The sequence below is a fragment of the Diachasma alloeum genome, unplaced genomic scaffold, assembly GCF_001412515.2.
Source record: "Diachasma alloeum isolate Michigan unplaced genomic scaffold, Dall2.0 Dall_scaffold_00270, whole genome shotgun sequence".
NCBI lineage: Eukaryota > Metazoa > Arthropoda > Insecta > Hymenoptera > Braconidae > Diachasma > Diachasma alloeum.
In genome coordinates, this window is record NW_021680409.1 from 424,700 (window position 1) to 451,899 (window position 27,200).

A 27,200-nucleotide genomic window follows, 5' to 3' on the forward strand; every position below is an offset into this window, starting at 1 on the left:
TAATGTTTTTCCTCATTTTATTTCATCTCCCCCGAGAATCAATAATAATTTATAATACAGTAATTAATATTAACTAATTATTTATCCTCATTACATCAGTGTTCTTTTCGTCTTCGATATCGTTAGTAATCATCTCTCACATTTATATTATATCATTTATATTCACTTCATCTAAACGCTAGTACAGGTATACTGAATTGTTTTTTAATCATCTGTTATTAATAATCACCCCATCTATTCATTATTGTAATTCATTTATGATCATTCTTGTGAGCATTAAGTAGCGTATCGTACAAATATGCATAGTGCCCGTGGACTTGACGAGTCTCATTGATTTACTCATTTACCGAGGAACAAAAAATATCCATTTCTCATATATTTATAGTTATCATTATACTCCCCTTGTTTTGGTTCAATTTCAATTTTCATTATCTTTATTTTTCCAATTATTAAGTTGACTAAATCGATGAATTGAGGTCAAGCGACAGTTTTTTTCTCTTATGACAGAAACTTCTAATGATTTTTATTCATTTCTTTTTATTTATTATGTTTTTTGTGGCTTATTCATCGGTTGGAGGCACTTGCCTGTTAAAATAATTATTCTTTTCATTGAAATTACCCTCCGAATTATCCTAAATACATTTTTTTGTGGCTTAATGATAAAGTTGAAATGTTTTTTATGGGGTTCTTTCTGCGAATATCTCGAAAAATAGTGGGTTTGGAGAAAAATATCAAAGACATGTTCCACTAAACCCATTAGTTCTTAAGATATTTACGGAATAGTCCCAAAGGTTTCTTTCAAACCCAGCGAATTTCACAATTTAGCCAACAATTTTCTGATGACCCTATGAACAAATTGAAAACCCTTAGTAGTAGCATAAGTGGCACATGCTACCATTATTCCTCCATTTATCTAGAAAAACCATAATGACCACAGTTACTTCCTCTCACACGCTTAGGCAGAGCGAATTATTATCAATTAATTAATGGAAATAAACAAATCGATAAATTCAGACTTTATTCCCAAAAATAACGATCTCAACATGATCCTTCGTGCTATTCATCATCGAGGAAAACAGTATCTCCCCAGCTGAATATTCCAGAACTGTCTCTAATTAACAGAAGATGGATGAACAATAATTACGTGCATTTTTAAATAGAAAGCAATATACAGATTTCAAAGAGAATAAACGAATTAAAAATTCCGGTTTTCCCTCATTGAATCCAGTGATGAAGTGGTGACATCATCTAACCAAATTTACCAATTGATTTGAATTGAAATAATAAACTATATTTCTTTTCATTAAAAAAATAAACAATAGATTTTGAAATTAATTTCTGATATTTTTCTCTCCAAAAAACAACTAGTCTCCACTTCCCACTGGAACCAATCGAGCAAAAAAAGTAAATTCACCTACAAAATTCACGTAGCAATACACACACAGACAAATGTCCTCCCCCTCCTCTGAATCAAAAAAAGCATAAGAGAGGGCAATAGTAATCAAAAAGCATCTACTAAAATTCATAAATTTCTCACCTCGAGATCTCCGAAAAAACGCAATAAGACTACGAGAAGTTTGTAAAATTGTCATTGAGAAAATTTTCACATCTATGTGCCAATTGTTTATTACCTATCCATTGTCCAGTGCCTGTATTACTGAGTCACATCGAAAGAACTTCAATATTACATTGATTAAATCCTCATGATCATTCTGACAATTCTTTGAATATCGAAGGCCGTAACAATAACGTCGTACATTGATTCGAGTGCCACAAACACCTCATTTATCTCACCCATGTCCCCCCCCCTCCCCATGGAACAACGGAAATTGAATTTTCATATTTACTAGGATAATCTTGACTTAATTCAAGTGAAAGCCTCGCTCTCTTGTTGCAGCCAGTAGTCTTTCTTTTAAAATATCTTCGGTTGGGTATTCTGGGAGTTTTAGGTAATGCACACAGGTGTTGACGGATGGATAACCACCGGAGCCAGCGTCTACTTTTCGTACTACTGTCAGTCTTGGATGGAGGTTGCAGAGACCACCTGGAGGGAGGGCTGAACAGCCTGTTGCAAATTGAAGGAAGGCTTTTCTTTCGGAGCCTGTCAGGGAGAGGAGAACGTTGACAAAACGCTGGAATCCAGGACTGAAAGAAAAAGTAAATTGAAAAATTATGTAAAGTGGTCGAGGATTGATTTAAATTTAGAGATTGATTTAATTATTTTCATATATTTATTTATTTATTTGTCTAGTATCAACGAATATTAATTTTTCACGTACTTGTGTTTATCATTATTCTCCGTTCGTTTAGGCTCAAATTGAATTTTTATCATCTATATTCATTTTATTTTTTTTCAATTGAAAAACATTATCGAAAATTGAAAGAAAATTGACTAACGCAATAATGAGGAGAAACAATCTCTTGACGAATAATTATTGAACAATATTCAAGACAAGATTTAAAAAAAAAATGGTGAAAAAATGCTCACCTCTCCCTAGTATAACCCAGCTTCGGTTCCGTATAATTCAGCAAATCCTCCCTGCTCCACTCAGGATTTTGTTCCCCACAAAGCATGGCCCTGATCTCCTCAGGACTAAAAGCATGAAGCTTCTCCATAGGAAAGACCTTAGAGAACCCACTTCTGAAGGCCTCCAGCTGCCTAGCAATGCCCCCATCCAAACAATATTTCACCGTCATCTCCGCATACTCCCTGGCATTCTCCATAGTGACTACCACCTCAGCCCCATCCTCCACAAGCTCCACCACCTCATGCCCAAAGACCCTGGACCCAGGTGAATAAGTCATTGTTAAACCGAGCTCCTCAATAGGTACCGAAGCACCGGACGGATGTTGGATCCTCATAGTATCCTCCTCCCCACCCCCCTCACTAATCGTCCTCTCCCTCTTGAGACTCAACATGTGCACCTGCTTGATAAACTCCCCCCTCACAGGATCCACCATCACCAGATCCTCAATATCGAGAATTCCCTCCCACCAGGGACTGGGTTCCAACAGTCCACAGCCCTCCTCCCCCTCCTCAGAGATAAAACTACTAGCCATGCTGCTGGACATGCTCTCCTGAGTGACCCCAGTGAGTCCAATCCTCTCATTAACATTATTAGTGATATCGCCACGACACATGAGTTTCAAAAAGCTCCTAGATAATGGCAAATCCACTAGTCTATTATCCTGAAGGACTTTAGCAAGAAAAACTCCTAGGAACCAGAAGTATTTAATAGCCCTGTTACACTCTTCAGACACCTGAGGCAGAGGCGCTGGGAATAATCCACTGGGTCGAATGACGTAGTAGCCAGGGGGTCTCACATGTTCATCAGAGGGGCAAGACATCTGATTGGGATCCTCGTCGTCACAAAGCCAGAGCCCCAGATCTTTCCTCTGTAATTCAGCAGCCACCAGGGCGAAGAATTCCAAAGTAGGACCAAGACCAGTTCCCTCTTCTCCAACGAACTCAACCTCAAGGATGCTCTTCCTGCTGGAGTGGACCTTGAGGACCTCCTCAGCCCAGTCCAGGAGTTTCTCACCTCGAGGGACTGACACTCTCTCGTGTTTAAGACGACCAACTCTGAATTCGTGGCTGTCATCTCGTCGAGGGGAGAGTCCTGGGGCCCTCTGACGTTCCAGGACAGCGTCTCGTTGGGTCTGAAGCCAGACGATGGATCTGGAGGCGCCGAAGGCAGTGCAGGAGAAGTAGAGACGACGAGTCTCAAAAGGAAGGAGGAAGGGACAGCTTCTGGCAAGCTCCTCACACCAGGTGGGGAGGGCTCCTGCTGCTAATGCCAGAGGATCCTGGATCTGTTGGACTATCTTGTTGGTGATTTTCTTGGAGGTGAAGTCATCTGGATGCACCCAGCAAGACTCCAATGAATCATCTGTTAATGTCTCGTCCTTTTTGTCGTCTCGAGATGTTGAAATCACGTAGACGTGACGCAGCAGCTGGAGAACATCCTCAACTGTGCAGGCATTCGTGCTTTGCGTGGGTTTTCCTGAGTAGAGGGTCACGATGGGGGTGGCACGTCCTGAAGACTCCTCGTCTTTAGATTCTTTGTAGATTATCGTATACGTTGGTTCCCAGATGCGACGAAGTTTCTCTTGACGTGTACCGAGTTCTGTTAGTTGCATCAGCTCTTGCACTGCTTGGAATATACTCGAGTGGGGGTCAGAGAGGGGAAGCTCCACGTCGGGAATCTCTGGGAGGCCTGGACCCTTCAGCGAGAGGGAGAGACGGGGCATTATGGGGGCACCCACTCGGGTGCTTGATTGGGGATCACTTCCTGGTGGGGGCACTTCGAGATCTGTTGTTTGGTTGATGTTTGTTCGACCTGGGGGAGAAGTTTGTGCTATTTATTCGTGATTTTTTTTTTTTAATGGAATATTTATTTGGCTTTCGTATACAATAATAAATAATTGATATTGTTTTATCAAAATAGGAAATGGAATAGTATTTCCCATTTGAATTTAGGAAGTAACTGAATTTGTTGAAAACTGAATCAATTTTTTCCATCAAATTTCGGATAGTGAAGTCCATTTGTTTCATAGAATATCTAAATACTATTGCATTTGAAATATTCTATAAATTAATAATGAATATCATTTCAATTAGAAATTTTCGATTAAAATTTCTTAAAAACTTTTTGTTTGTCATGTGTGATAATTTAAAAACATCAATTATTTAGAATATTGTGAAGGAAAATTCAAATAATGATGGTTGAAAATTAATAAACTTCAAGCAATGAAACCTGATGAGAAATTAGTCGAATGTATTTCATCTATGATTGAAACAAAATTGAAACATAAATAAGTCGAAAAAAATTACCAGGACGAGGATCGAACGCTGGAATGAGCGCAGAGAACTGTCGTTTAAGAACAAATTCATCATCCCAGGCTCGTCTCTTGGACGTCTGTGGTGTTTCTTCCTCCATGAAGGCAGCCAAAAGATTTCTGGAGACCATGACTTCCTCGTAATCACCCTCGCCCCCCTCTCCCTCCTCCTCATTCTCCTCATCGTCCTCCTCCTGGTCATTCTCGTCGTTGTCGTCCTCCTCCTCAGCAAGAACTCCATCCTCATCATCCTCGAGTTCTCCAAGGAGGGTTGGACCCCCTGCTGTTCTAACACCGGAGACACTGGAGCCTGCGACACCTCCACAGGATTCCAGAAAGTCCTCTAGACTAACCTGAAGCCACAACTTCTCATTACATTAAAAAATTTCGTTTCGAAGGTGAAATTAAATCACATCCTCTAGATTTTTAGGTTTCACTTGTTGAATTATTGATTTCAGGGATTAAAACAGGCTAATGAGGGGATTTAAGGTTATGAGACAGAAGATTTCATCAGATTTCATGACAAAAAATTAAATTTAAAAATTTTTTCAACAGTTTTTAATGGTTTTATCACGTAATCAATGGAAAAAATAGATTATTTACGATGTTTGAAGATCTCTGAGCATTGAAATGGGTGAAAAATCCAGTAATTGAAGTCCAAACCTCAACGATTGAGTGAAAAAAATAAAATAAATGTCAGAACTAATCGCCATCTTCTGCCTCAAAAACCATAAAATTAGTAACAATAATCCTCACCTGTTCACTGTCACTGCTGGTACTCGTAAGGGACATGGTGAGTGCCTGCCCAAGCCCAGCACCAGTGGTAGTCGTGACGCCACTACCAGCCACCTGTCCACTGCTCGTTAAGCTTGGATAACTCTGTGCAGTACTCAGTAAACCACCAGGAAAATTTGAACTAAGGGCTAACCTGACGAGACTCGATACCGAATTTGGTCCACGTGGGTTAGATCCTGTGTTTGAGTTTGGTGCAATGTGTTGGCCACCAGATGGTCCTAAAATTATTGTTTAATGCTGATGGATTATTTGTGAAGGATTGATGAGGGTTTGAAGATTTACTTGAACCAATGGGTATAGATAATTAACAAGGAATTGATAAATTTCAAAAGCATTCAAATTAGAAAGGAAATGTACACTGATTTTGGAATTATCTTCATGATGAGTTATTTTAAGAGTAAATGTGTAGCATGACATTTTTTTGTAGAGAATGCTGTTAATCAAAGGGTTCCATGAAAAATGTCAACAGAATAATGATTATTGATGATTATAAATAAATATGGAGGAATTCATAAATGTTGAAGGCATTCAATTCAAATATAAAACGATTACTGTCATTCAAATGATCTCAATAATGAGTTATTTTAACAGCAAATTTTGTAATAAAAAAATCTCTTGACATCTTGTCTTGGAACTACTTCATTATCGAAATAATTAAAAAATTACATTGAAATAAGATGTGGAATGTCTTTGCTTGTCTAGAAGGAAATATTAAGAGAAATGTTTTTCTGAAACAATGAATTCCTAGGGAAATGTGTTAAAACAAACCTAGAGTACGTCTTCGGGCCATGGCAGCAAAAGTCTCTAGTAAACCAGTGGCAGCTACTGGCTCCAGTGTGTTATTAGCATCGGAACACGCAAGATTGGGCACTGAGACTGACATAGGATTGGTTACAACAACTGGACATCCTCCAGCTGGATTCTGAGATGATGAACTAGCGTCCTTGTCTCGACTGCATTCTTTATTTGCTAGTATTGGTATTAATTAATAGAAAAATTAGTTGAACAGTTCAATTGGCAGTAAAGAACACATATTTTAATAAATTTCTCAAAAATGTGAATATTTGGAAGAAATATTTTTATTGTTGCTTTTTTAATTGATTGTCATTGAAATAACTGAGCAATTCTATTAAAACAGCTTCACTGTTAAAGTTGATATTTTAAAAGATTAATAATGAATTCCCTGGGAAAATTTCTGATTGAAAATACAACAGAGGAATTTTGGAATTGATTTTTTAAGGAAAGGAGAGGTTTTTGGATGATTGATTAATGAATGCTGATGAAAATACGTACCATCTTGAGCTGTTAGATTGTGCTTTGGCACTGGGCGGATTCTGAGTGAATTATCCTCACTCTCACCAGACACTGAGATCCTAACTGGCACTAAACCGAGTAATTCTCCACTCAAGAAACTGTTAGTGTTGTTACGCAGTCTATCGGCGCCTTCGCGAAGACGATCGAGCACCTCAACTGCCTCCAGACTCAACAAACCGCTAGCCGGCTAGAAGTTACATTCGTTATAACAAATTAATCCACACGTTAACACGTTATGATCATCCCAACAATGAAATTTTTCTCATAAAGAGTTTGTGAGCTTTGTAAATGATATTGGTCATCGAGAAATTATTATTTTCATTTCATTCAAGTCTAAAATTTCGTAATAATTCTATTATTCGATGATATATATGCATATTATTTAAATTATTATTTAAAAAGACTAAACATCGGAGTTTCCACTTGAACTGCATTTAACATTAACTTATAGAAGTTTTGAAATGATTTTATTATTCTTACTTGGAAGATCTAAATTTCATGCTCAATTTTAAAATATTAGTAAAAATTTCAAAATTCTTCATCAATAATTTTTATAAATATTTTATCATGCATTTTTTGTCGAAAAAAAATCATAAAATAATTGAAAAAATGCAATTCTTAAGAAATGGCAATGGATTTCATGCAAAAAACGTAATTTTTCAATACCAAGTTCACAACAGGAATCATCTCCCTGAACGTTAAAAAAATACCTTATTCCCTCGAACAGTAGTATAAAGTGGCTTGGAGCTGCTGGATGCCCTATTACTATTACTATTCCCCGAGCAATCAGTATTGAGAGCTAAACTCTCAACAATAGTCGCCAGATCACTGCTGACAGTGGACTCAGGCCTGGGATGAAGTACAACACTGAGTTCCCCAGTGGTATTACTGGATCCCCCTTCCCCAGTGACAGCAACCACTGCCTCAGCCCTTGCCACCGAGAGGACACTCTCGGCAATGGACTCAGCAGCCTGTTTAGCTGCCAGATTATCAGCACTGGCAGCCTGATCAGTCGACGCCACTGACCCCCTCATGCTGACGTCTGTGCAATCAGGTAGACTTGGAGTAGAACTGGACTTTCTCCCTGTCAATATTCCAGATCCATTTTTGCTCTTTCCAGAGTCAGCATCGAAGCTAGAGCCCACTAATCTCAGATCGTATTTTCCTTCTGCTCCCATTCTGTAGGAATTGGAGCCACCGTGGTCCCAGGTGACATCGATCCAGCCGTTATGGAGCTCTCCAGTGATGGAACCCTCACCTGGAGGATTGCCATCCTGATCCTTCCACTTCCAGTCTAGGCCTCGGGCCACTCTGGCACCAGCAACGAGGTGACGGAGGACTTGGGTTCTTATTAGTCTTCTTTGCTTTCGAACTCCTGCTTCTGCCTCTCGCGCTGCTCTGCCCAGGTCTTCACAGACTCCTGTGACTTCTCCGTATACCTGGGGGCGAAGGGTGGAATTAGTCATGTATTTTATGGGGATTGGAATTGAATATAGATACAGAGAAATTATTTATTTGAAACAAATGAATAGATTTACTCAAATAGCTGGTAATGAACCTCCTGTTACTCAACTTGCTGTTTAATTGGGTTTCTATTCACATCAAATAAATCGTTTTTGAATACAGATAATTGTTTCCTCGAACTCAATAAAAACTCTATTAGTTAAAAATGAACTCACCATGTAAGTGAAATATTTTCTTTGAAGTAAATTTGCGAATTTATTAATTTCCAACAAAAATGTTTATTGAAATTCTAGGATGATTTTATTATTCGAATTTCGAAAATCTGAATTCTATTCTCCAGTTATTTTACGTTTTACATTGAAAAATTTTACATTTTTCATAAATAATTTATGAACTAAGAATTTATTTATGAACAATAATTTTCTTATTTGATCTTTGAAAATCGAAATTTCACTGTTTAGTTTAAACCGGTAAGAACAGTTTTTTAATCCTAAATAGTAGTGCGAAATATCACCCTTCTCTTAAATAATTTATAAACAATGAATTTTTCGTACCAAAACCTCTTTGTTTAACTTTCACCAGAGAGTTTGAATAAATTCCATTATTTATAAGATGGGAATGCCCGTTCAATTAATTAACCGCCCAATTTATATCGGGTAGTTAGTGCAAAGAGAAGAGACAGAATTTATTAATATATCATAATCTTTTATTTGGATGAAATAAATCGTTTCAATGATTCTACTTGAGGATTTATTTGAAATGAATTAATTATTCATATTATATAATTAGAAAATTTTCTTTGAAATAAAGGTATGACTTGATCAATTTCCAAAAGAATATTGTCAAAATTTTGACTTTTGTTGAACTTTGAAAGTCTAGATTTCCTTTTCAATTTCATACATTTACTTGATTGAAAAAATGGATCAAATAAATTAATTGAAGAAAAGGGAGAGGGGATTTGAAATAATTCCAAAAAACCTAATAACAAACCTCAAACCCAGAAACCGACAGATAATGTGTCTGCCCCGAGGCATTCTTGCCAGTCTGCTGTAGCCTCAGATGCCTCCACCCCTGAGTTTCCTCAGCAGGAGCCTCCAAGGTCCACGTGGCAGTGCTCCCAGGTTCATTCAAACTGCAATCATCCACATGAGTATACAAAGTCGTCCAGTTGATCCCATCCTTGGACACCTGGAACATCCAGTTCCTCAGTGCACTCCTGCCATACCCTCTGGCATGCCTAAGAGTATAAGCGCTGGGTACCAGCCAGACGCCCAGATCGATGGAGAACCAAGCCCTCTTATCGTCATTAGTATGACAATTGAGTGCATTCTGATCCCTGCTCAAAATATCCTCGAGATGTCCATAAGGTAGACTTCTCCCATCACTCGATGTTACCACTACGAGCCCATACTGCCCCGGATTCACCCACTCAGGTGCGGTCTTCGAGTTGGTCCCAATCCAGTAGAGAACCCCATTCTCATCAAAGTCATGCTGATATTGGAAATTCATTCTATTTCCCTCCTTCAATTTTTTAACAAACGTAAACGTCGATCTGTCGTGATCATGCCACTGCTTAGCAATCATCTTGAGCAGATGATTCTCAAGTTGTTGAATTGTACTCAGTGGTTCCATCTTCAAACTCCTTCCAGATCTGTCAATGAGTGCACTTTCACCAGATGCCTTTTCCAATCTAAATCTCAACCTCCTGGTGAGAATCTGCAGCCCATAGCCAGATCCAGGTGTGTCATAAAGATAAACTGGAAGTTTTTCAATGGATTCAAGAACCGAAACGAGTTTTTGAACGAGAATTTTAGCGGAATTTCCATCGTTGGTGTCCTTGGATCTGAAGCAGGTCTTGAAAACAGCAATTCTTTGGAGTCTGAGTTTGGTTGCACGCACTGATGGGGTCTGGGGGGCAGAGGGACCTGCTAAAAGGCCCAGGAGGGCCTGGATGAGGCCACTGGAATGCAATTCGTAGGCGGACACTCGACCCTCTTCGTTTAGGAGGGCTTTTAACTCCTCTAGGGCTGTTTGCAGGACTGAACGCCACTCTCGGTTCCCTGAGAGTTGCTTCTGGCAGGCTTTGTCCACCTGGGAGACTATCGCTGCTAGCTTGGCTACCACTCCTCGAGGCTGGGCCTGGGCTGCTTTGAAATAGTTCTCGTAGATCTCTTGGGCCTGGGTCTTCACTTTTTGCTTTATCGCTTCGATTTTTGAACGCAGACGCTTGCCACGCTTGCCTGCCCATCCTGCTGCGAAGTCTGGGCCTGAAGAAAAAATATTTGGAGGAGTTTGAATTGATTTATTAGAGGAATTAATGGGAAAATATTTTTTTAAGGGCTACGAAAAAGATTTTTCGGCAATTTTTGAAGATGTTACACACTAAAAACTATGAATTATTTATTTGTCGCAATTTGATGAAAAAATTTGCAGATATCCAAGCGTTTTTTAACATTAGAATTTTCACTTAAATAATATTTGACAGGTCAATTTTATTGGAAATTTTCAGTTCTAGATTTTATCATAAATATCACATTTTTCATCAATGGATCAAGGGAACAGTTCTTTCGACGTCTTTGAATTGATTTATTATGGAAATTTGTAGGAAAACGTCTTGGAGAGCTCCGCAAAGGTTTCCTTGTGATTTTTTGAAGATAATACACATAAACAACTGGGAATTATCTACTTGTTGCCTAGATTTTATAAAAATGTCGAAGATATCCGAAGACTTCTATTTAGATTGTCTTCAACATTTATAATTGAATATCAGAATTTCCATTCAACACTAGTTTAGCGACCATTTTGCAATAATTTCATATGAAAAAGTAGTTCTAAATTTCATTCTTCAGTTTAAACCATTAAAAATCATAAATAATTTATAAATTAATTTCCATAATTTTTCAAAGAGGCAAATGTCAACTCAATGGACCAATTTGCTGATTGAAAATCTCTTCCAAGTACTTGGACACCGTTAATGCATATAAAATACTACTTCTGAATACTTCCATAACGTAAAAAAAATTCTTCAATTCGTTTTCAATTTTTCCTCTCCCTTTTTACGTTTAGAATAATGAATATTTTTTTTATAAACATTAAAATTCGTTGAGTCATTACCTAAACTAGTTTCAGCAGTGAATGAATGTTTAGTTCCCCTATTTGACTCGAAAATAAATCCAGGCAAGTCTTCCCTGAGGATGGTGGCCTGCTGCTGGCCATCACTATTATGAATGCATAATTCCCCCTCTTTACGTGAGGACAGAGCCCAGTTTCCCACGACCAATCGAGTGGCACCAGGTCGTGATAAAACTGGTTGGCTCACTGAGTTTGGCTTCACCTGACTGCGCGCACGCTGCAGCTTCTCCAGGAACTCTCCTCGGTTCTCTAAAATATTCATGAAATGAATCATTTTAAAATTTTGACAGGGGTAAAAAAATGTAACAAGTCGATTTTGCACGTTTCGTGTTGTTATTAAAGACGAAATTATCTAAGAAGAATGTCGAGAGACATTTTTGTGGTGAATAATTTCGTAATTAACAATTAAATTCGACTTAATACGTTCAATCGTTCTACTAGAGAATATTATGAAGAAATAATTAAAAATGATGGTTTAATTATTCGGATTCAAATTAGTGAATGACTTGAACCTTGCAGCAGTGTCATAAACTCTGCCAATCGATTATAGCGAAGGGAGTCGTGGATGAACCTACCTTCCGTAGTGAGGGATTCAGTGTTTCGTCCTTTTCCTGTTGACAGTTAGTGAAAGAAAAAAAATCGAGTTATTTTTCTAGACTAGCCCCTCGTTAATTACAAGTGAATGAATAAAGTAATCGATGAATAGACCCAGAAAATTCATTTGCACATGGACTAATTTTTTTATATCAAAAGGAAATGATTTTCACGTAATTATCCAGATCGCCCTATCATCGGCTTAACAAATAAAAATGACGAAATTCTCAAAAAAAAAGTTTAACAAACAATTTCCCTGGGTCCAAAAAATGAAAACTAGCCTTATTTCCACTTTCGCACAATCAATTTACTGCATGATTAATGGAATTTTTAATGCTAACGATATAAATAAAGAATCAAGAACTTCTACTAAAAAAAATATATTTCCAAAATCATCAGGCTTTTTTCAATTTTCTTTTACTGAGTGACTCACCAGTGGTGTCAGTACCTCCTTCAGGGCTTCCACTGGAGTACATAGTGGCAAGTTTTCCATCAAGAATGAATCTGAACCAGCCATTACTCCCGTTGGACAACTCAAGAGCAGCAGCATCACTCCAGACGTAGAGGCAATCCCGCCCTCGACAAATGCACCAGTCTCTCCAGTGATAGGCCCTGCCCACGAGCAACTCCCTGGCGTCCTCGAGCCTGTGCTCCTCCCCAGACTGAGTAGACTCAGACTCTGGCTCTGGAGTCGTCTCCTGGGGGCCAGCGAGGGCAGCGACTTTCGAGAAAACTCCCAGTCTAGCAAAATGCTCGAGGAACTCGTCCTTTCCCTTTATCATGAGGTCTTGGATCATCTGGAGGATTATAAGGTGGCCATCCTCGTCCTCCTGTTGAAGTTACAGACATTGAAATTTATTTTTTAGTGGGGGAAGCTGAGGGCGAAAGTCTCTGCGATCGAATATTAAAATGAAGCAGTAAAAAAACGACGATTAAGCGCATTTCAGGAATTTTCATGTTTTTAGGTGACGCATAGAATTATTAAAGGTGGCATGACGCTTAAGATCATGTGACCTTTAACCCTAGACGGTTTCAAGGGTTGTTTGAGCCTCAAGACCGTTTGAGTCCCAACAAGAAAGGTCTTTGAAGATCATTTAAACGTTCTGAAGGGTCGTTTGACTCTTAAGACCATTTGACCCGCAACTAGAAACGTCTTAAAAAGTCATTTGATCCTCAGCTCCAAACATCCTTAAGGGTCGTTTGACCCACAAAACTATTTATTCAACAAATGACGTCCTTAACGATCGTTTGATCCTCAGAATCATTTAACCCTCAACTACTAACCTCCTCAAGGAACGTTTGACCCTCAAAATCATTCAATTTTCAACTAGAAACATTCTTAAGAGTACTTAGGCCCTCCAGACCACTTGACCCACAACTAAAACAAACACAAACAAATCCTGAATTGTGCTAGATAGTCGTTTTCATTTAGTTCCGCTCCTGGGATTAATTATAAAATAAAATGTCATTGAGATTTTCGTCCCGGTTCACCAGCAAAGACTGTTTCCCTCAGATTTTCCTGAAATTCACCAAAGTAATGAGCATTGCACAAGCAAACCAAAGGACAATCCTCGATTTATTCTCATGAATTTTATTTCATAAGATTCACTTTTTGCTGAGGCAGGCAAAGGACACAGAACATTCGCGTCTCATCGGAAGCTCGCCTCTCTATTTCATTATTTAATGGGGTATTTGTTAAGAAAGTTAATGAATTCTAATGGACAATCCTCGCCTGATCCACCTCCGGCCATCAAGTTTTACCACATTTGTTATTTATCGAGCATCATACAAATTTTTGAATCAAGGGAACTCGTGAATGATTTCAGGCGTCTCTGGGCCAACAGCCAGGGCAATTACAGCAGAAAAACCCAACATGACGACTCAAATTGCTCTATCAGTTCCTAAAGAACTCCAAGAAATTTTTTCTTAAGAAAGTTTTGTTTTTTGAATTCCCGAAAGAACTAGTAGAGCAAGTGGTCGTCACATTGTTCGTTCTAACTGAAATCTTCCTGGCTACCTATTGAAACCACAAGTGTCCTTGATTCAACAATAATTATCCCTAAATAACTCAAGAAATTAAATTAAAACTCTCCAATGAAGTGAGTGGTATAGATGGAGTGAAGAACCTTCTACAATCCTCAAAGTCTCCTGACCAAATAATGCGATTTGGATGGGTCAGGACAATCTTGAGATATTACAGACCAAAATAGGTTCTTTTGCCATCTTTTCTTTAAAACCTAGATCTGACTTTTTTGTTAATTTCGAATTTATCCCAGTAATAAGTGACTCTACGAGATAATGCCAAAATACCTTTGTTGCAGCCAATGAAATTTCCAATAAAAAATATCTTATAACATTACCTCATAAACCCACCCATTAACGAGATAATCTTTGATTAACAAAACTGAAAAATCAAATTCTGACCACTTCACTGTTAAATTCTCAAAAAAGTGAAAAAAAATTGAAAACAAAAAAAATCAATATTTCTACATCGAGAATTAATTATCCTTGAGGCAGTGTCACTCAGTCCCTCTGGCATCTCCTTAACTGCACAAAATAACTTAGAAAATAATCACATGCGTCTGTTAAAAATAAAAACTCCTCTTGTTATCATCAGCCCCTCCACGTCCTCCCAACAATTACACGAAAAAAATTATTATTGTAATGATTAATTAGTAAAATGTATCGTACCCCTCCCCCCCACTAACCACCCCTCATTCGTATTCTCTTATGGGAAAAAATAAAAAGGGAGAATCGATTTATTCTGTATCAAACTAAAAAAAGAAAAGGCAAGGTCAAATTGTTTTATAACAAAACGGATGTTACCGTTTTATCGATAATGTAGTACTGGGAACTGGTATTCTTGCGAGACGTAAGGCAGGGCAATTTGGGGCCGATCAACTTGAGAGGCGGAGGCGGTGGTGGCGTTGACTTAATCTCAACTTCCTGCAGAAAAAATTCTAAATCTTTTCTCTAAATTATAAATGGTGGATCCCCCCCCCCCGTCTACCCAGTTAAACTCTACTCTTTGTTCTATGATAATACCTTGGGTACAATTTATGGGGAAATGTTCGAGTAGAAATTTGTGATTCATTGATTGGAGAATGACATTTTGAGTGGAAGAGAAATTTCGAAAAATTGATTTTTCCTTCAAAAAAAGGGAATTTACCTCGTTAATAATGTGATTTTATGAGAAAAAATGACACAAAAACACATTTTTTTTACACTTTCTGTTAAAAAATTCAACTTTTATCTCTTGACAATTCCGTCTAAACGTTCTAATCTCGTAAAATTTAATAAGAAAATCTATACTTCATCGCCAGAAAATTTTGTATTTCAGTTCATAACTAACCAGTTTAGTCAATCGTCAATGCACTTCGTCCAAACCTTTCAGGTTTGAAATTAATATTGCCTTAATTAAAAAGAGGTTTATCTCGTGGATGTTATTTTACAAGAAAAAAATGTCAAGAAACCATCGTTTCTATTGAAAATTTCTGTCCCTCCCTAAAAAAAAGGAAGAATAATCCCTTGAAAATTCCCTCTGAGCCTGCTCCATATTCAAACGCATTATCTGCAGGTAATTTTCTATCCTACTTTATAATAAATCGTTCCAATCAATCAATCAATGATTCTCCAATCCACTTCCCTTAACCCCCTGGATCCCCTTGAACCTCCTTCTCACCCTTGAACCCCCCTCACCTCATTATCCAGGACATTAGCGATGACCTCAACGAGCATAGCTCCACAGCCAGCAGTTTTATCAGCCCCACAGGTCTCCACCAACAAATCAGCCTGAATATAATGCACCATCTTCCTGATAAGACTGAGACTGGCCTTCCTGACACTAGGTAACATGGTGCTCTGGAAAGTGGCACAGAAGACAGGCAAGAGTCTCCTCAGGTAGACAGGGGCCATTTCAGGGTCTCCCTTGGGTTCGGTCAGCTCTTCAACCTCCGTGTCGACCTTCCTGTGTTCCTGATTAGGAGGTAACATCCACTCTCCTGGACTCTGCAAAATAGCTGCCACTTCCCTGTGCCCCTCGTCCACACGTTCCCTCGCTTTGTCCAGAGGGGTTTTGCCGTCCTCGTCCCTGAGGTCAGGATTTGCTCCGTGTCTTAATAAAACTTTAGCTATTGCAGGCCTTCCAAAACAGGCGGCGTAATGCAGACTCGAGGATCTCTGACCCTTGTTGACGTCTGCTCCTCGATCACAGAGGAACTCCACCATCTCCTGGGTTCCAAAGGCTGACGCCCAATTCAGAAGGGTCTGCCCCACGTCGTCCATGAAGTTTACCTCGATACCTCCCGAGTCTATTGCCTCGATGAGGGCGTCTGTGTCTTTAGATCTGGAGAATGAAGGGTAATTGGTTGACAATTTATTCTGGTCTCAGAGAAATATGCCAAGGATTTTCTTAAGGAGACATTCTTTAAAGAAATGTCTGCTGATGTTTTTTGATGGGTTTGTTTATGTTGGAGGGGTTCAAAAATTGTATAAAGTAGAGTTTAGAGCAGTCATTTTGAGGATTTTAGAGCGCTTTGGAAATGTTTTGGGAAGAAGCAGGTTTAGAGGGAAATCTTTAAGATGTTTTTCTTGGAATTATTTGGAGAATTTCAAAGTAGAACAAATTAAATAAATAAATCACATGTCACAGAATCTTGAGTTGTAAACCTGAGTATCTTGATAATATTTATGGAACTAAAAAGTTAACAACAAAGCCGCATTAGGTATTTTTTGTGCAGAAGGAAATTATAAAAACGAGGTGTTTTGACATTTGCTGATAAATTTGATGGTTCTACGGATATTTGGGAAATTCTATGAACTCGAGAGTAAACTGAAGAATTCTACTGCATTTTGCAACCATCTCTGAAACTAGTAAGTCAAGAGAAAATTTTCAATACATTTTTTTTTGTAGAAAATTAATTTTTTTTACATTCATTTCTAAATCTGTTCTTTTAAAAAATTTGCAAAATTGGAGAAAATTTTGATCTGAGCAATAAATCCAAAAATTTCTAGTCATTTTGTCAAGATCTCTGGATCTAGTAGCCTCAGAGAAAAATATCAAAAGGGTATTTCTCTAGAAACTATAATTTTCTTGAAAAAGTGAGCTTTTTGACATTGTTCCTCAAGTTTATTAATCCATTACATATTTGAAAAATTGAATCAAAGTGTTTTGAGGAACAAATTCATAAATTTCAAATTATTTTGTTAAAATTTCTGCTAATAGTTGAAGCAAAATATCAGAAAACCTTTGTCGCAAAAAAGTTGAATTCTTTCATAAATTTCCTACAATAAAGGAAAGAGATAATTTCCTTCCGACGTTTTTTCATTTTCCTCTCCAAATGCATTCGCATCAGCAATTCATCTTCTTCAATATCTTCTTAAAACGAAGAGTATTGAAGAAAACAGTAATTAATTGTGAATTTATTCACGTGGATGACTGAAGGTACAAAATTGTCATTACCTTATGCAATCGATCAGCTGTCGATGTGATTTTTCCCCCGCACTGTCGAGTCTCCTGAGCCTAGGAAGAAGAGGCCCGGAAGGTCCTCCAGCTGTTCCCCTCCCCAAGGCAGACCTCCCCTCGAACAACAAAACGAGTAAAAGGTCAACAAGTCTCATGGAGTCCAGTGCACAACGTTCGTCGCCTTTGAGAGCCTTCTCAATGGCGTCAGGGAGCTCCGAGCGTAGGAGATCGTGGGTTATCGATGGGGAGCCTCGACAGAGGGTTGATAAAAGACTGATAATTGTGGAGACAGAGGCGCAGGACTTGGGCTCTGCTGTCGGCATCGTCGATGATGCACTGGAGGGAGGTGGTGTCTTGGGGTTGCTGGAGGTCGCTGTCACCGAGGTTCCAGGGCCTGCAGCATTTGATAATCTGAAAGGAATTCATTCATTCAATTAAAACACTTCATGATTTTTGTCTCTGTTAATGACTATTTGTTGATTATTTTTGTTGATTCAATTCGTTCATGTAATTGGAGTTTTCTTATCAAGATTATCAATGATTTTTTATCATCTTTCGCATCATTTTTAATATCGAGATAAAATAATTATTAATAATAAATGAGCATTGAGCAGATTCAAGTGCATTAAAGACAGAATTATCTCCAGTCTAGAAAAAATCGTGAAAAAATTTTTTTTTTCATTTCATCAGCTAAAGAAAATTCTGAAGATAAATCGACAATCAATGAAAAAAAATTGTTCGAATAATTGATTTGCTGTAATTATTTCTTTTTGTCGAACACCAAAAGTTGAGACAACGGTAGATCCCCCTTTTTATCTCTCGAAATCTCCTTTTTGGACTACGATAATAGTTGAAAATTCAAAATCATCCCAGGGAAAAGTTTTTGTTGAAATGTTTGAGTAGAAATTCGTGATGTATTGATTGGAGAAATTACATTTTGAGGGAAGAAAATCCCTGGGAGTGACAAATTTGTTTCAAATTTGGAAATAATTAAATTTTTTCTCTTTGGAAAAGGAATTCATCTCAATGATAATATGATTTCAAAGTCATGAATACCATTAAAAAATCTGCATTTAGAAAAATTTTGTTGGAATTTCTGATTACGCTGAAATTTCAAAACATTTTTTCATTGGAAATTTATGATTTAATGAAGAAATAAATGAAAACTAAAAATTTCAGTTCAATTATTTCATGAAAGTTCATGAAAATCAGAAAAATTTCGGCAAATATATTTGTGAATTTTTAATTAATTGAAAATTCAGAGTTATTTGGTATTAAATAACCATGCTTAGTTGAAAATGCATGTTGAGGAATGTCTTCTTTGCTACTCCAAAATTGAGAATTAAATTGAATTTTCATTGGAATTTCATTATTTCTTCCCCCAAATCGAATTGCGCTCCGAAAACTACTGAACTCCCCATAAAATTTAAATGTTTTTCTCACAAGTTTCATTCAACTCCCATGGAAATTCGAAATTTCAATGCTTGTCTACCAGTATTTTGAGGACGAAACTTACCTATACAGTAATTCCGAGACTAATCCATTAGAAGCTAAAGGAGCAGGATCAGTTCCCCTCCTGGAGAATCTATCAGCCAAAGAGGCGAAGCACCTGAGAGCACCATCAGCCACATGTGCATCCTCATGCCTCAAAAGTGTCGACAAAGCCTCCACACAATCAGGAAGTGCTTTATCCTGGGGTTCGACTTTACCACATAATCTCGAGACGACAGCCATAGCAGAATGCAAAGTGTCTCGATGCACACGTGCCCCATGCTCTCTGATGAAACACAAAGCGCAGGGTAATCCACCTGCTTCGAAAACAGCACCTGCTTCCCGCGCGCAAACGAGCTCAAGGACCTTGATGCACTGTTCAGCGAGATCCCGACTAGCTCGTGATCCCAAACCTGCGCCTGAGAGACGTCCACATATCGCTTTTACTGCGCCCTCCATGGCAACAACTCTGCGGGTGCATTCTGCGGACACGTCGAGGTAGTAGGTGATGGCTCGTGCTGTCACCTCGAGGACACTGTCTGGGGCGTGCTCGTCAAGGAAGATTCGACAGAGAGCTGGGAGAAAGGTCCTTGGGGGGCAGATTTCGAAGCAACGATCCACGTTGTCCGACATGAGGAGGAGCATGCAGAGCTGCTCCAGGGCGATCAGCTGCATGTCTCGCTCGTCCCCCTGGCCCATCGAGAGCCATTCCAGCAGGGTCTCAGGGTCTACTTCTGCCATCTGGGGAGGATGAAGGGAAAATTTCAATTTTTGCAAAGGAGGGCATTTCATGAGAATATTTGGAAGTTTTTTCAAGCTGATTATTCTGTTACTGAGTTAATAGGATTCATTTATCTATTTGGATTTTCAATAAGCAAATTAGACAGTTCATGCCATGAGAATGAACAATGAAATAAAATTCATTAATTACTTTCACTATTCAACTATTTGGATGAATATGAAAAGAAAAATTTGATTAGCTTAGTTGGAAAAATTATTACATATTGAATTAGTTTTCTTTGCTGTCTAAACCCAAATAAATTTGTATGAAGAAAACATTGGTTTATATTAAAGCAACTATTAATTTGATGTGAATAAAAGCGCGAATAAAAATCAAGATTGAGAGTAAATCAAAGTTTTATTGAAGATGAAACCCATTTAATTGAGTCAAATTTCTTCCAATTTAGAATTTAAAAAAATAGCGTGATTTCACAGATTTTAGAGAGAAATTTCTTCAAATAGTTTTCTTTTTAACCATGTGAAATGCTATTTCATGTGGCATGTGTTGATAACTCCGAAATTCCAATTAGTCATGAATTCGTAAAATTGTGACGTGATGAGTCAATCTGATAAGAAGAAAGATTATTGAAGAGTACGAAAAGGTCTGTTGGCACTTTCCATAAATCAGTTGACTATATTTGCGAATTTATTAGAATATTTTGTAAATAGCTCTGGAATTGGTAGATTTTGAAAAAAAACGGTTTTCTTTCTAAAAAATTCCTTTTCTTAGGGAATTCTAAGATTTACAAAAAAAAGTCTTTCTACATTCTGTTCTGGATTAGTTTCCCTCCTATCAGAAATTTTATGACACTGTGATACAGTAACACTAGTGATAAAAAGGATTATGATGATTATCAGGGGAATGGGGCTTCTGAGGGAAAATGTCAAGAGAACGGTTGTCCAAAGGAGGAAATGCCTACGAAAGGTCTCTTGTTCCTGACATAATTCAGGGATTAATGATTGAAGATTGAATTTTAGATATCTTAGTTGTATAGCGAAAGGAATTTCATTATTTTGATTTTTTTTAATCCAAAGAGCCATATGGTTTTAGTTAATCGTGAAATGGAATTTATTAAACTTTCTGGAACGTTTTTCGCCAATCAATTCTGATAGCTACGAATGGGCTTATTTCCAAATAATTAGAACAAAAGGGATGTATTTTCAGTACATACTCTCCTTCACTTTTAGTTATTACGTTCATATTCTAGTCCATTTGGAGGATAAACAATTGCAAAGAGGTGTAATTCCAACTTATAGGTTCCCTTAGTTGTTAGTAAACGAGTGTTTGGAGTCTGATAACGACTGTTTTTTTACTTACTACAGCATTTTCAAAATTATCTATGAACGCGGAAGGTACACTGAGGAAAAAAAATTTTTTTGCCACATATTCATTTACTTCAGAGAACCATTTACCTTTTCAAAATCATATTTCTCCTATCGAGTCATTCCCAGACGAGCCTGATTAAGTTTTAATTTTGTCAATTATGTTGCTCTAAAGGATGACTATGTTACACATGACCTTGGATGAACTCCTTCAATGATCATTCATTTTTCCAAAATTTCTCATTTTCTAGAGGGAAGAATTTCAATAATTTTTTTAATGTTGAGAATTTTTCCCATCCAAATTTTAGCGAATAGAATTCCACCATTCAACGTCACGTGGTACAACCTACAGGGTTTTCAACTGATAATTATTGAGGAAATCAAGGTCATAACTGAAATGATTATCTTCTAGAGCCATATAATTGTCATAATTGTAACATAATGAGGATTACCTGGGAATAACTTGACTGGAGAATACGGTATTGAAAAACTAAATGCGTCTCTCAAGTAAATGGATTTTTGGCAAAATTTTCTTTTCTCAGTGGAGTGTAAAATGGACCAGGGGACCAAAATGTACTACAAGACACAATAGATCCCCTACTTTTTTTTATTTTAATAATAACTTTATTTACTATGCAATGATTCCTCCATCAAAAAAGTCAACAATACCTTCGGGATGAAATAAGATCAAGGGTACACGGAGAAAAAAATCTTCCCTGAGGCGTGAAAAGGTGATAATGATTTTTTTATTGATTTTAATTTCCCTACCCTTCCCTACTTTATTGTCATTTACTGAATAATGAATTAATGATGAATGAAAGGAAGTCATCATGCACATATTCACAATCTAAATAACAGAATTTCAGAAATTCTTAAGACCCAAATTCGAAACAACGATATTATTTCAACAATAATTCTTGGGAAAAATAACTCTGGAATAATCCCTCAATAGGCTCATAATGATAATTCTGAGACATAATTGGGACGTACGTCCTTTGTAATTTTACACAATTAATGTTTTTTGCAAAGTGTATGACGGATAAAGGGGCGTAACTCCCCACTTACGCCCCTTTATCAGGCATACACTTTGCGAAAAAACATTAAAAATATTAAGGGGCGTAACTCCCCACTTACGCTCCTTTGTCCTAGAACATAGGACATTCCTCCTCTTTGTTAGAGTTTGCTTTGTCAATGAATTTTTGATCAGAAACTAAAAGAAAAGTCGTAAAATATTGAAACGAAATTTATGCCCCTTTGGATTTCAAAAGGGGTTGTTTGGCACTTACACTCCTTTGGAAAAATTGTTTACTTCAGTTTAAAATTTTGAAATTAATAAATGCTCAGGGATACCTCTGGGCCCCTGATTATCTCCGTTACTCACCTCGTCGTTCACCAAATCACCTTTTTGAGAAAATCTCAAATCAGCAATCTGCAATGATACCAAAAACCCATTAGTGAACAGAGCGAATTGAAAAAAATAAAAGGAACGAGAACGACAAGAATCCCTAGACATGAACTTTCTCCACTTCCCCCAAAAAAAATCTAGGCCCACAGGTGCTACCAATACCCTCATTATCACCCCCCTCCCCCTCTCCTGCCATGTCCCAACGGAATCGTCGACAAAGTCGACTGGTTTCAGCTGTTATTTCCAATCAATTGCGAATATTACAGGAATAGAAATAAAGAACAACACAGAGGTAGAAAAGCTTTAATTATGAGGGACCTATCAATGATTTTTAGGAATCTACATAATCAATTATTGATGATACTGGACACTGACTAGAATTACCCTAATTACCACTAATTGTTAACACTGAAATTTGGTGATAGATTCCTGAATAAGACAGGGTAATGTCCCTGAAAATCAGTGACATTACTCTGAAAATTGGAGATAAAATCATGAAAATCAATGATATTACTCTGAAAATTAGTCACAATGTCACTGAAAATTGGTGACAGAATCACTGATAATTGGAAATAATTTATTGAAAATCATATCCCTGAAAATCAAAATTTCTGTTTCTCTGTAAAGCATCAAAAAGTGTGAAATGAAAACACGAGTATCATTGTATTCCTCTTCAAGTGGAGGAATTCAATCAACTAGAGAGAAAAACGAGAAGAAAAAACAAACCTCAGAGCTATTACCATACAATCTGAATGAATGCAAAAGGTGAAATGTATTTGACAACAAATACCGCGACATCAACCGGGCAAAAAAATCTCGGAGAATGTTCTATAGTTAGCATTCAACATATTGACATTTCACCCACTCTCTAGCCGCCCAAATAAAATTCCCTATCCCTCAATCCTTGAAAAAAATGTCCAACCCAAACATCGCAGAATAAAAACTCTCGAATGATCTTTGATAACGAATGTTAATCTACATTACATAAATGCCCATATTGTTGATAAATATGTCAATTATCCAGTGGTCGTCTTTAGGGGGTGTTAATCATCCCAAACCATGAATGAAAATCTTCCAAATTATTGTGCAAAACGAATCAAAGCTCCAAATAACATTTAACCCTCAGAAATCGCCAATAAATTCTGGAAAAAATTCAATCTACATCTTCATCACTTCAACAAGCTTCTCACCATTTTGGAATTCCATCCCCTGATTCCCCCCCCCCATTTCAAAATTCAGAACAAAGGAAATGAAATTAATGGATTAACAATTCTCATTACAATCGTTAGAAAACTAAATATCAATTATGAGTCTTATTGAACCGTTGATAGCTACATTGATAGAGTAGCGAGTTGGTAATCTGAAGGTTGTGGGTTAAAATCCCCTCGTAGGCATTATCCTTGGTCTTTCAATAAAATATTGAAAATAAAATAAAATGATAACTCTTACTTCAAGTTTCATTATAAAACTTGACACTGCTTATGAAAATGTAAATACTCTTGTGGTTGTCCTCCGGAGGTGTTGATTACTCCAGAAGCCAAACGAAAAGAATCTCTCTTTATCAAAACCCCAGGCACTCTCAATCTCCAAAAATTCCAACGAAATCACAAACAATTTGATCTACATCATTACTTCAACCTTCTCCCAAATACCCCAACCGAACATCAACATATTTACATTCCATCCCTTACCCCTCCATCAATTGCACCCTAACCCCCCTCAAAACTTTCCCAGCTAACCAAAAATAAAACCCCCAAAAATGTTCTCTCACACAAAAATTTCGAACAAAAGAAGAAAAATTGAGGAATTGTAAACCTTTGATGATAAATGTTAATCTACATTACATAAATCTTGATATTATTAATAAACATGTAAATAATCTTAAGGTCGTCTTTACTGATATTAATCACCCCAAGAAATGATTGGAAATCCCTTAATTTTTTCCACAAAACGAATCAAAACTCCAAGTAACCATGAAGCTTCTGAATATGTTGAAAAGACACCTCTCAATTCCCCTCTCATTTCAAATTTCAACACGAAGGAAATAAAATTAATGGATTAAAAATTTCCAGTCTTTATTACTGCTGATAACTCCTACTTCAAATTTCATTATAAAAATGTTGATACTGTTTATGAAAATATAAATGCTTTTGTAATTGTCCTCTGGAGGTGTTGATTACTCCAGAAGCCAAATGAAGGGAATCTCTATGCAAACCCTAGACACTCTCCACCCCTAAAAAGTCCAACAAAATCACAAAAAAAATTGATCTACATCATCAGTTCAACCTCCCCCCCCCCCAANCAAATACTCCAACCGAACACCAACATATTTACATTCCACCCCTCTCCCTTCATCAACTGCCCCCTAACCCCCTCAAAACTTGCCTAGTAAACAAAATAAAACCCCCAAAATGCCCCCATACAAAAATTCCGAACAAAAGAAACAAAATTGAGGAACTGTAGACTTTAGGATTGTTAATAAGCCAAAGAAATGAATGAAAATCCCCTCACTTTTTCCACAAAACAAATCAAAACTCCAAGTAACTATGAGATTTTTCAATATTTCAAAAAGACACCCCCCAATTCCCCTCTCATTTCCAAATTCGGGACGAAAGAAATAAAATTAGTGGATTAACAATTGTCAGTCTTTATTACTGATAGAACTGAATATCTAATGATAATTCCGACTTCAAATTTTATTGTAAAAATGTTGATATTGTTTATGAAAATATAAATACTCTTGTGATTGCCCTCCGGATGTGTTGATTACTACAGAAGCCAAACGAAGAGAATCTCTATCAAAATCCCGGACACCCTCACCCCTAAAAATTCCAACAAAATCACAAAAAATGAGATCTACATCATCACCTCAACCTCCCCCCCAAATACTCCAACCGAACACCCACATATTTACATTCCACCCCTTCTGCCTCCATCAACTGCCCCCTAACCCCCTCAAAACTTGCCTAGCAAAAAAAATAAAATCCCCAAAATGCCCTCTCACACAACAATTCCGAACAAAGAAAATAAAATTGAGGCGAAAAAATCCTCGTAATGACGGTTGTGTCTCCTCTCCTCCGAATGCCCTCGTGCGTCTAACAGAGATAGAACAGAAACACGACCGTAACGTCTCCCCAAATCGACTTTCCCCACCTCAAAACCCCAATTGCCCCCCGAATCCCTCATTAAACTTCCGTAAAACGATTCTAAAACGTTTGAATAATAACGAAAAGCCACATTGCAGTTGCTTCTGATGTTACGACGTTCTCGTACGATAAAAGATACGTACCGTTGAGCACAGTGTTCCATTATTCGTGGGGTCAAGTCGCCATCCTTGTCGACGACAGCACAAAACCCTTTATTACACCTGAATTAGTCAACAAATATCGTACTATTATTACAGGTATATCGATGCACTTTTGTGAGGTCGCGGTGGCAGTCGTTAATTGCGATGATGACTCTTTGTTAATTTTGTTTTGTGAAAGTTTTTTATGAATTTTTCCACCAGTGTTGTAGACCGATATAACTTTGCCATTTACGTGACGTGCGACTGCTCCAAGCTCCCGCAACGTGAGTCATTGCATTGACGACAGTGGCGTTAGTTGCTTCAAACACTATCCCCACTACTTTTTCGAGAATTCGACGGTGGCGACATCCGGCGGGACATGCAGGTATGATATGATTTCTGAAATTTGAAAATTGGGTTTAAATATTTTTTAAATCGTTTTCGTTTTTTCGAAATATATCTCGAGAGGGTATGATGCCAAGAGAAACGGTGATAAAGATTGTTTATGGAAAATTTACTTCTCTACAAAAAGTGTGCTTTGAGATTTTTCAATAGCATTGATGGTTTCCGAAATATTTACGAAATATCATGGGAGAATATTCTAAGCGAATAAAGACTTTATTTCATTTTTTGGAAATATTTCGGAAACTAATGGAATTATCCGCAGACCTTATCAAATACTTCACAGATCTACAAAAAATGTCAAACGGCAGATTCACAGAGTCACGAGATATTGGCAAAATAATTCGCCGATTTGTCGCTAACAAGATCTTCATTCCACCGTTTCATTGATATCTCTGGAAATAATGAGTTGAGAAAAAGCCTCAAAATATATTTTTCACGGGACGTTCAATTCTCTGCAAAATATATTTTTTAATGGTTTTCGAAATATTTACAGAAAAACATGAGGAGATATTCGAAACGAATCAAGACTGATTATTTCATTTTCTGCAAATATTTCAAAACCTAATAGATTTGTCCAAAAACACCATTAAACATTTACATGTATAATTACGAGATCTAACAAAAATGTCAAGTGACATTTTTGCCAAATCCATTGGCTCACGAGATATTCGCGAAATAATTTACCGACTCACCGCAAACAGGATCTTCATTCCACCATTTCATTGATATCTTCCGAAATAGTGAGTTGAGAAAAAAATCTCAAAGAACATTTTTTATGAAAAAGTCAACCCTCTACAAAAAAGATTTTTTGATGTTTTTCGTTAGGACCTGGTTAGGACCAGTTAGAACGTGTAGTTCCCGAGATTTCTACCAAAAATTGCGTGAGAAAATCTTCAGGTACGTGGGAG

General features: G+C 37.4%; 1 protein-coding gene across 5 annotated transcripts; it reads right to left on the reverse strand.

The window, feature by feature from the left end:
* Positions 1-26,155, reverse strand: LOC107037785 (E3 ubiquitin-protein ligase HECTD1). 5 transcript variants are annotated; one of them, XM_029126085.1, is made up of 17 exons: positions 25,891-26,155; positions 22,578-22,625; positions 19,119-19,834; positions 17,600-18,013; positions 15,838-16,483; positions 14,965-15,084; positions 12,572-12,968; positions 12,120-12,155; positions 11,527-11,793; positions 9,403-10,679; positions 7,659-8,387; positions 6,928-7,135; positions 6,403-6,603; positions 5,596-5,852; positions 4,835-5,192; positions 2,489-4,340; positions 1-2,145 (listed from the first exon to the last, which is right to left on the reverse strand). In XM_029126085.1, exons 3-17 carry the CDS (start codon positions 19,832-19,834, stop codon positions 1,863-1,865), a joined length of 7,761 nt encoding a protein of 2,586 aa, XP_028981918.1. In that variant the 5' UTR covers positions 22,578-22,625; positions 25,891-26,155; the 3' UTR covers positions 1-1,862. The 5 variants fall into 5 exon arrangements, with proteins under 5 accessions (XP_028981918.1, XP_015112016.1, XP_015112017.1 ...); XM_015256530.1 differs by having other exon boundaries at positions 4,835-5,204; XM_015256531.1 differs by lacking the exon at positions 14,965-15,084 and having other exon boundaries at positions 4,835-5,204.
* Positions 26,156-27,200: the final 1,045 nt, after the last annotated feature.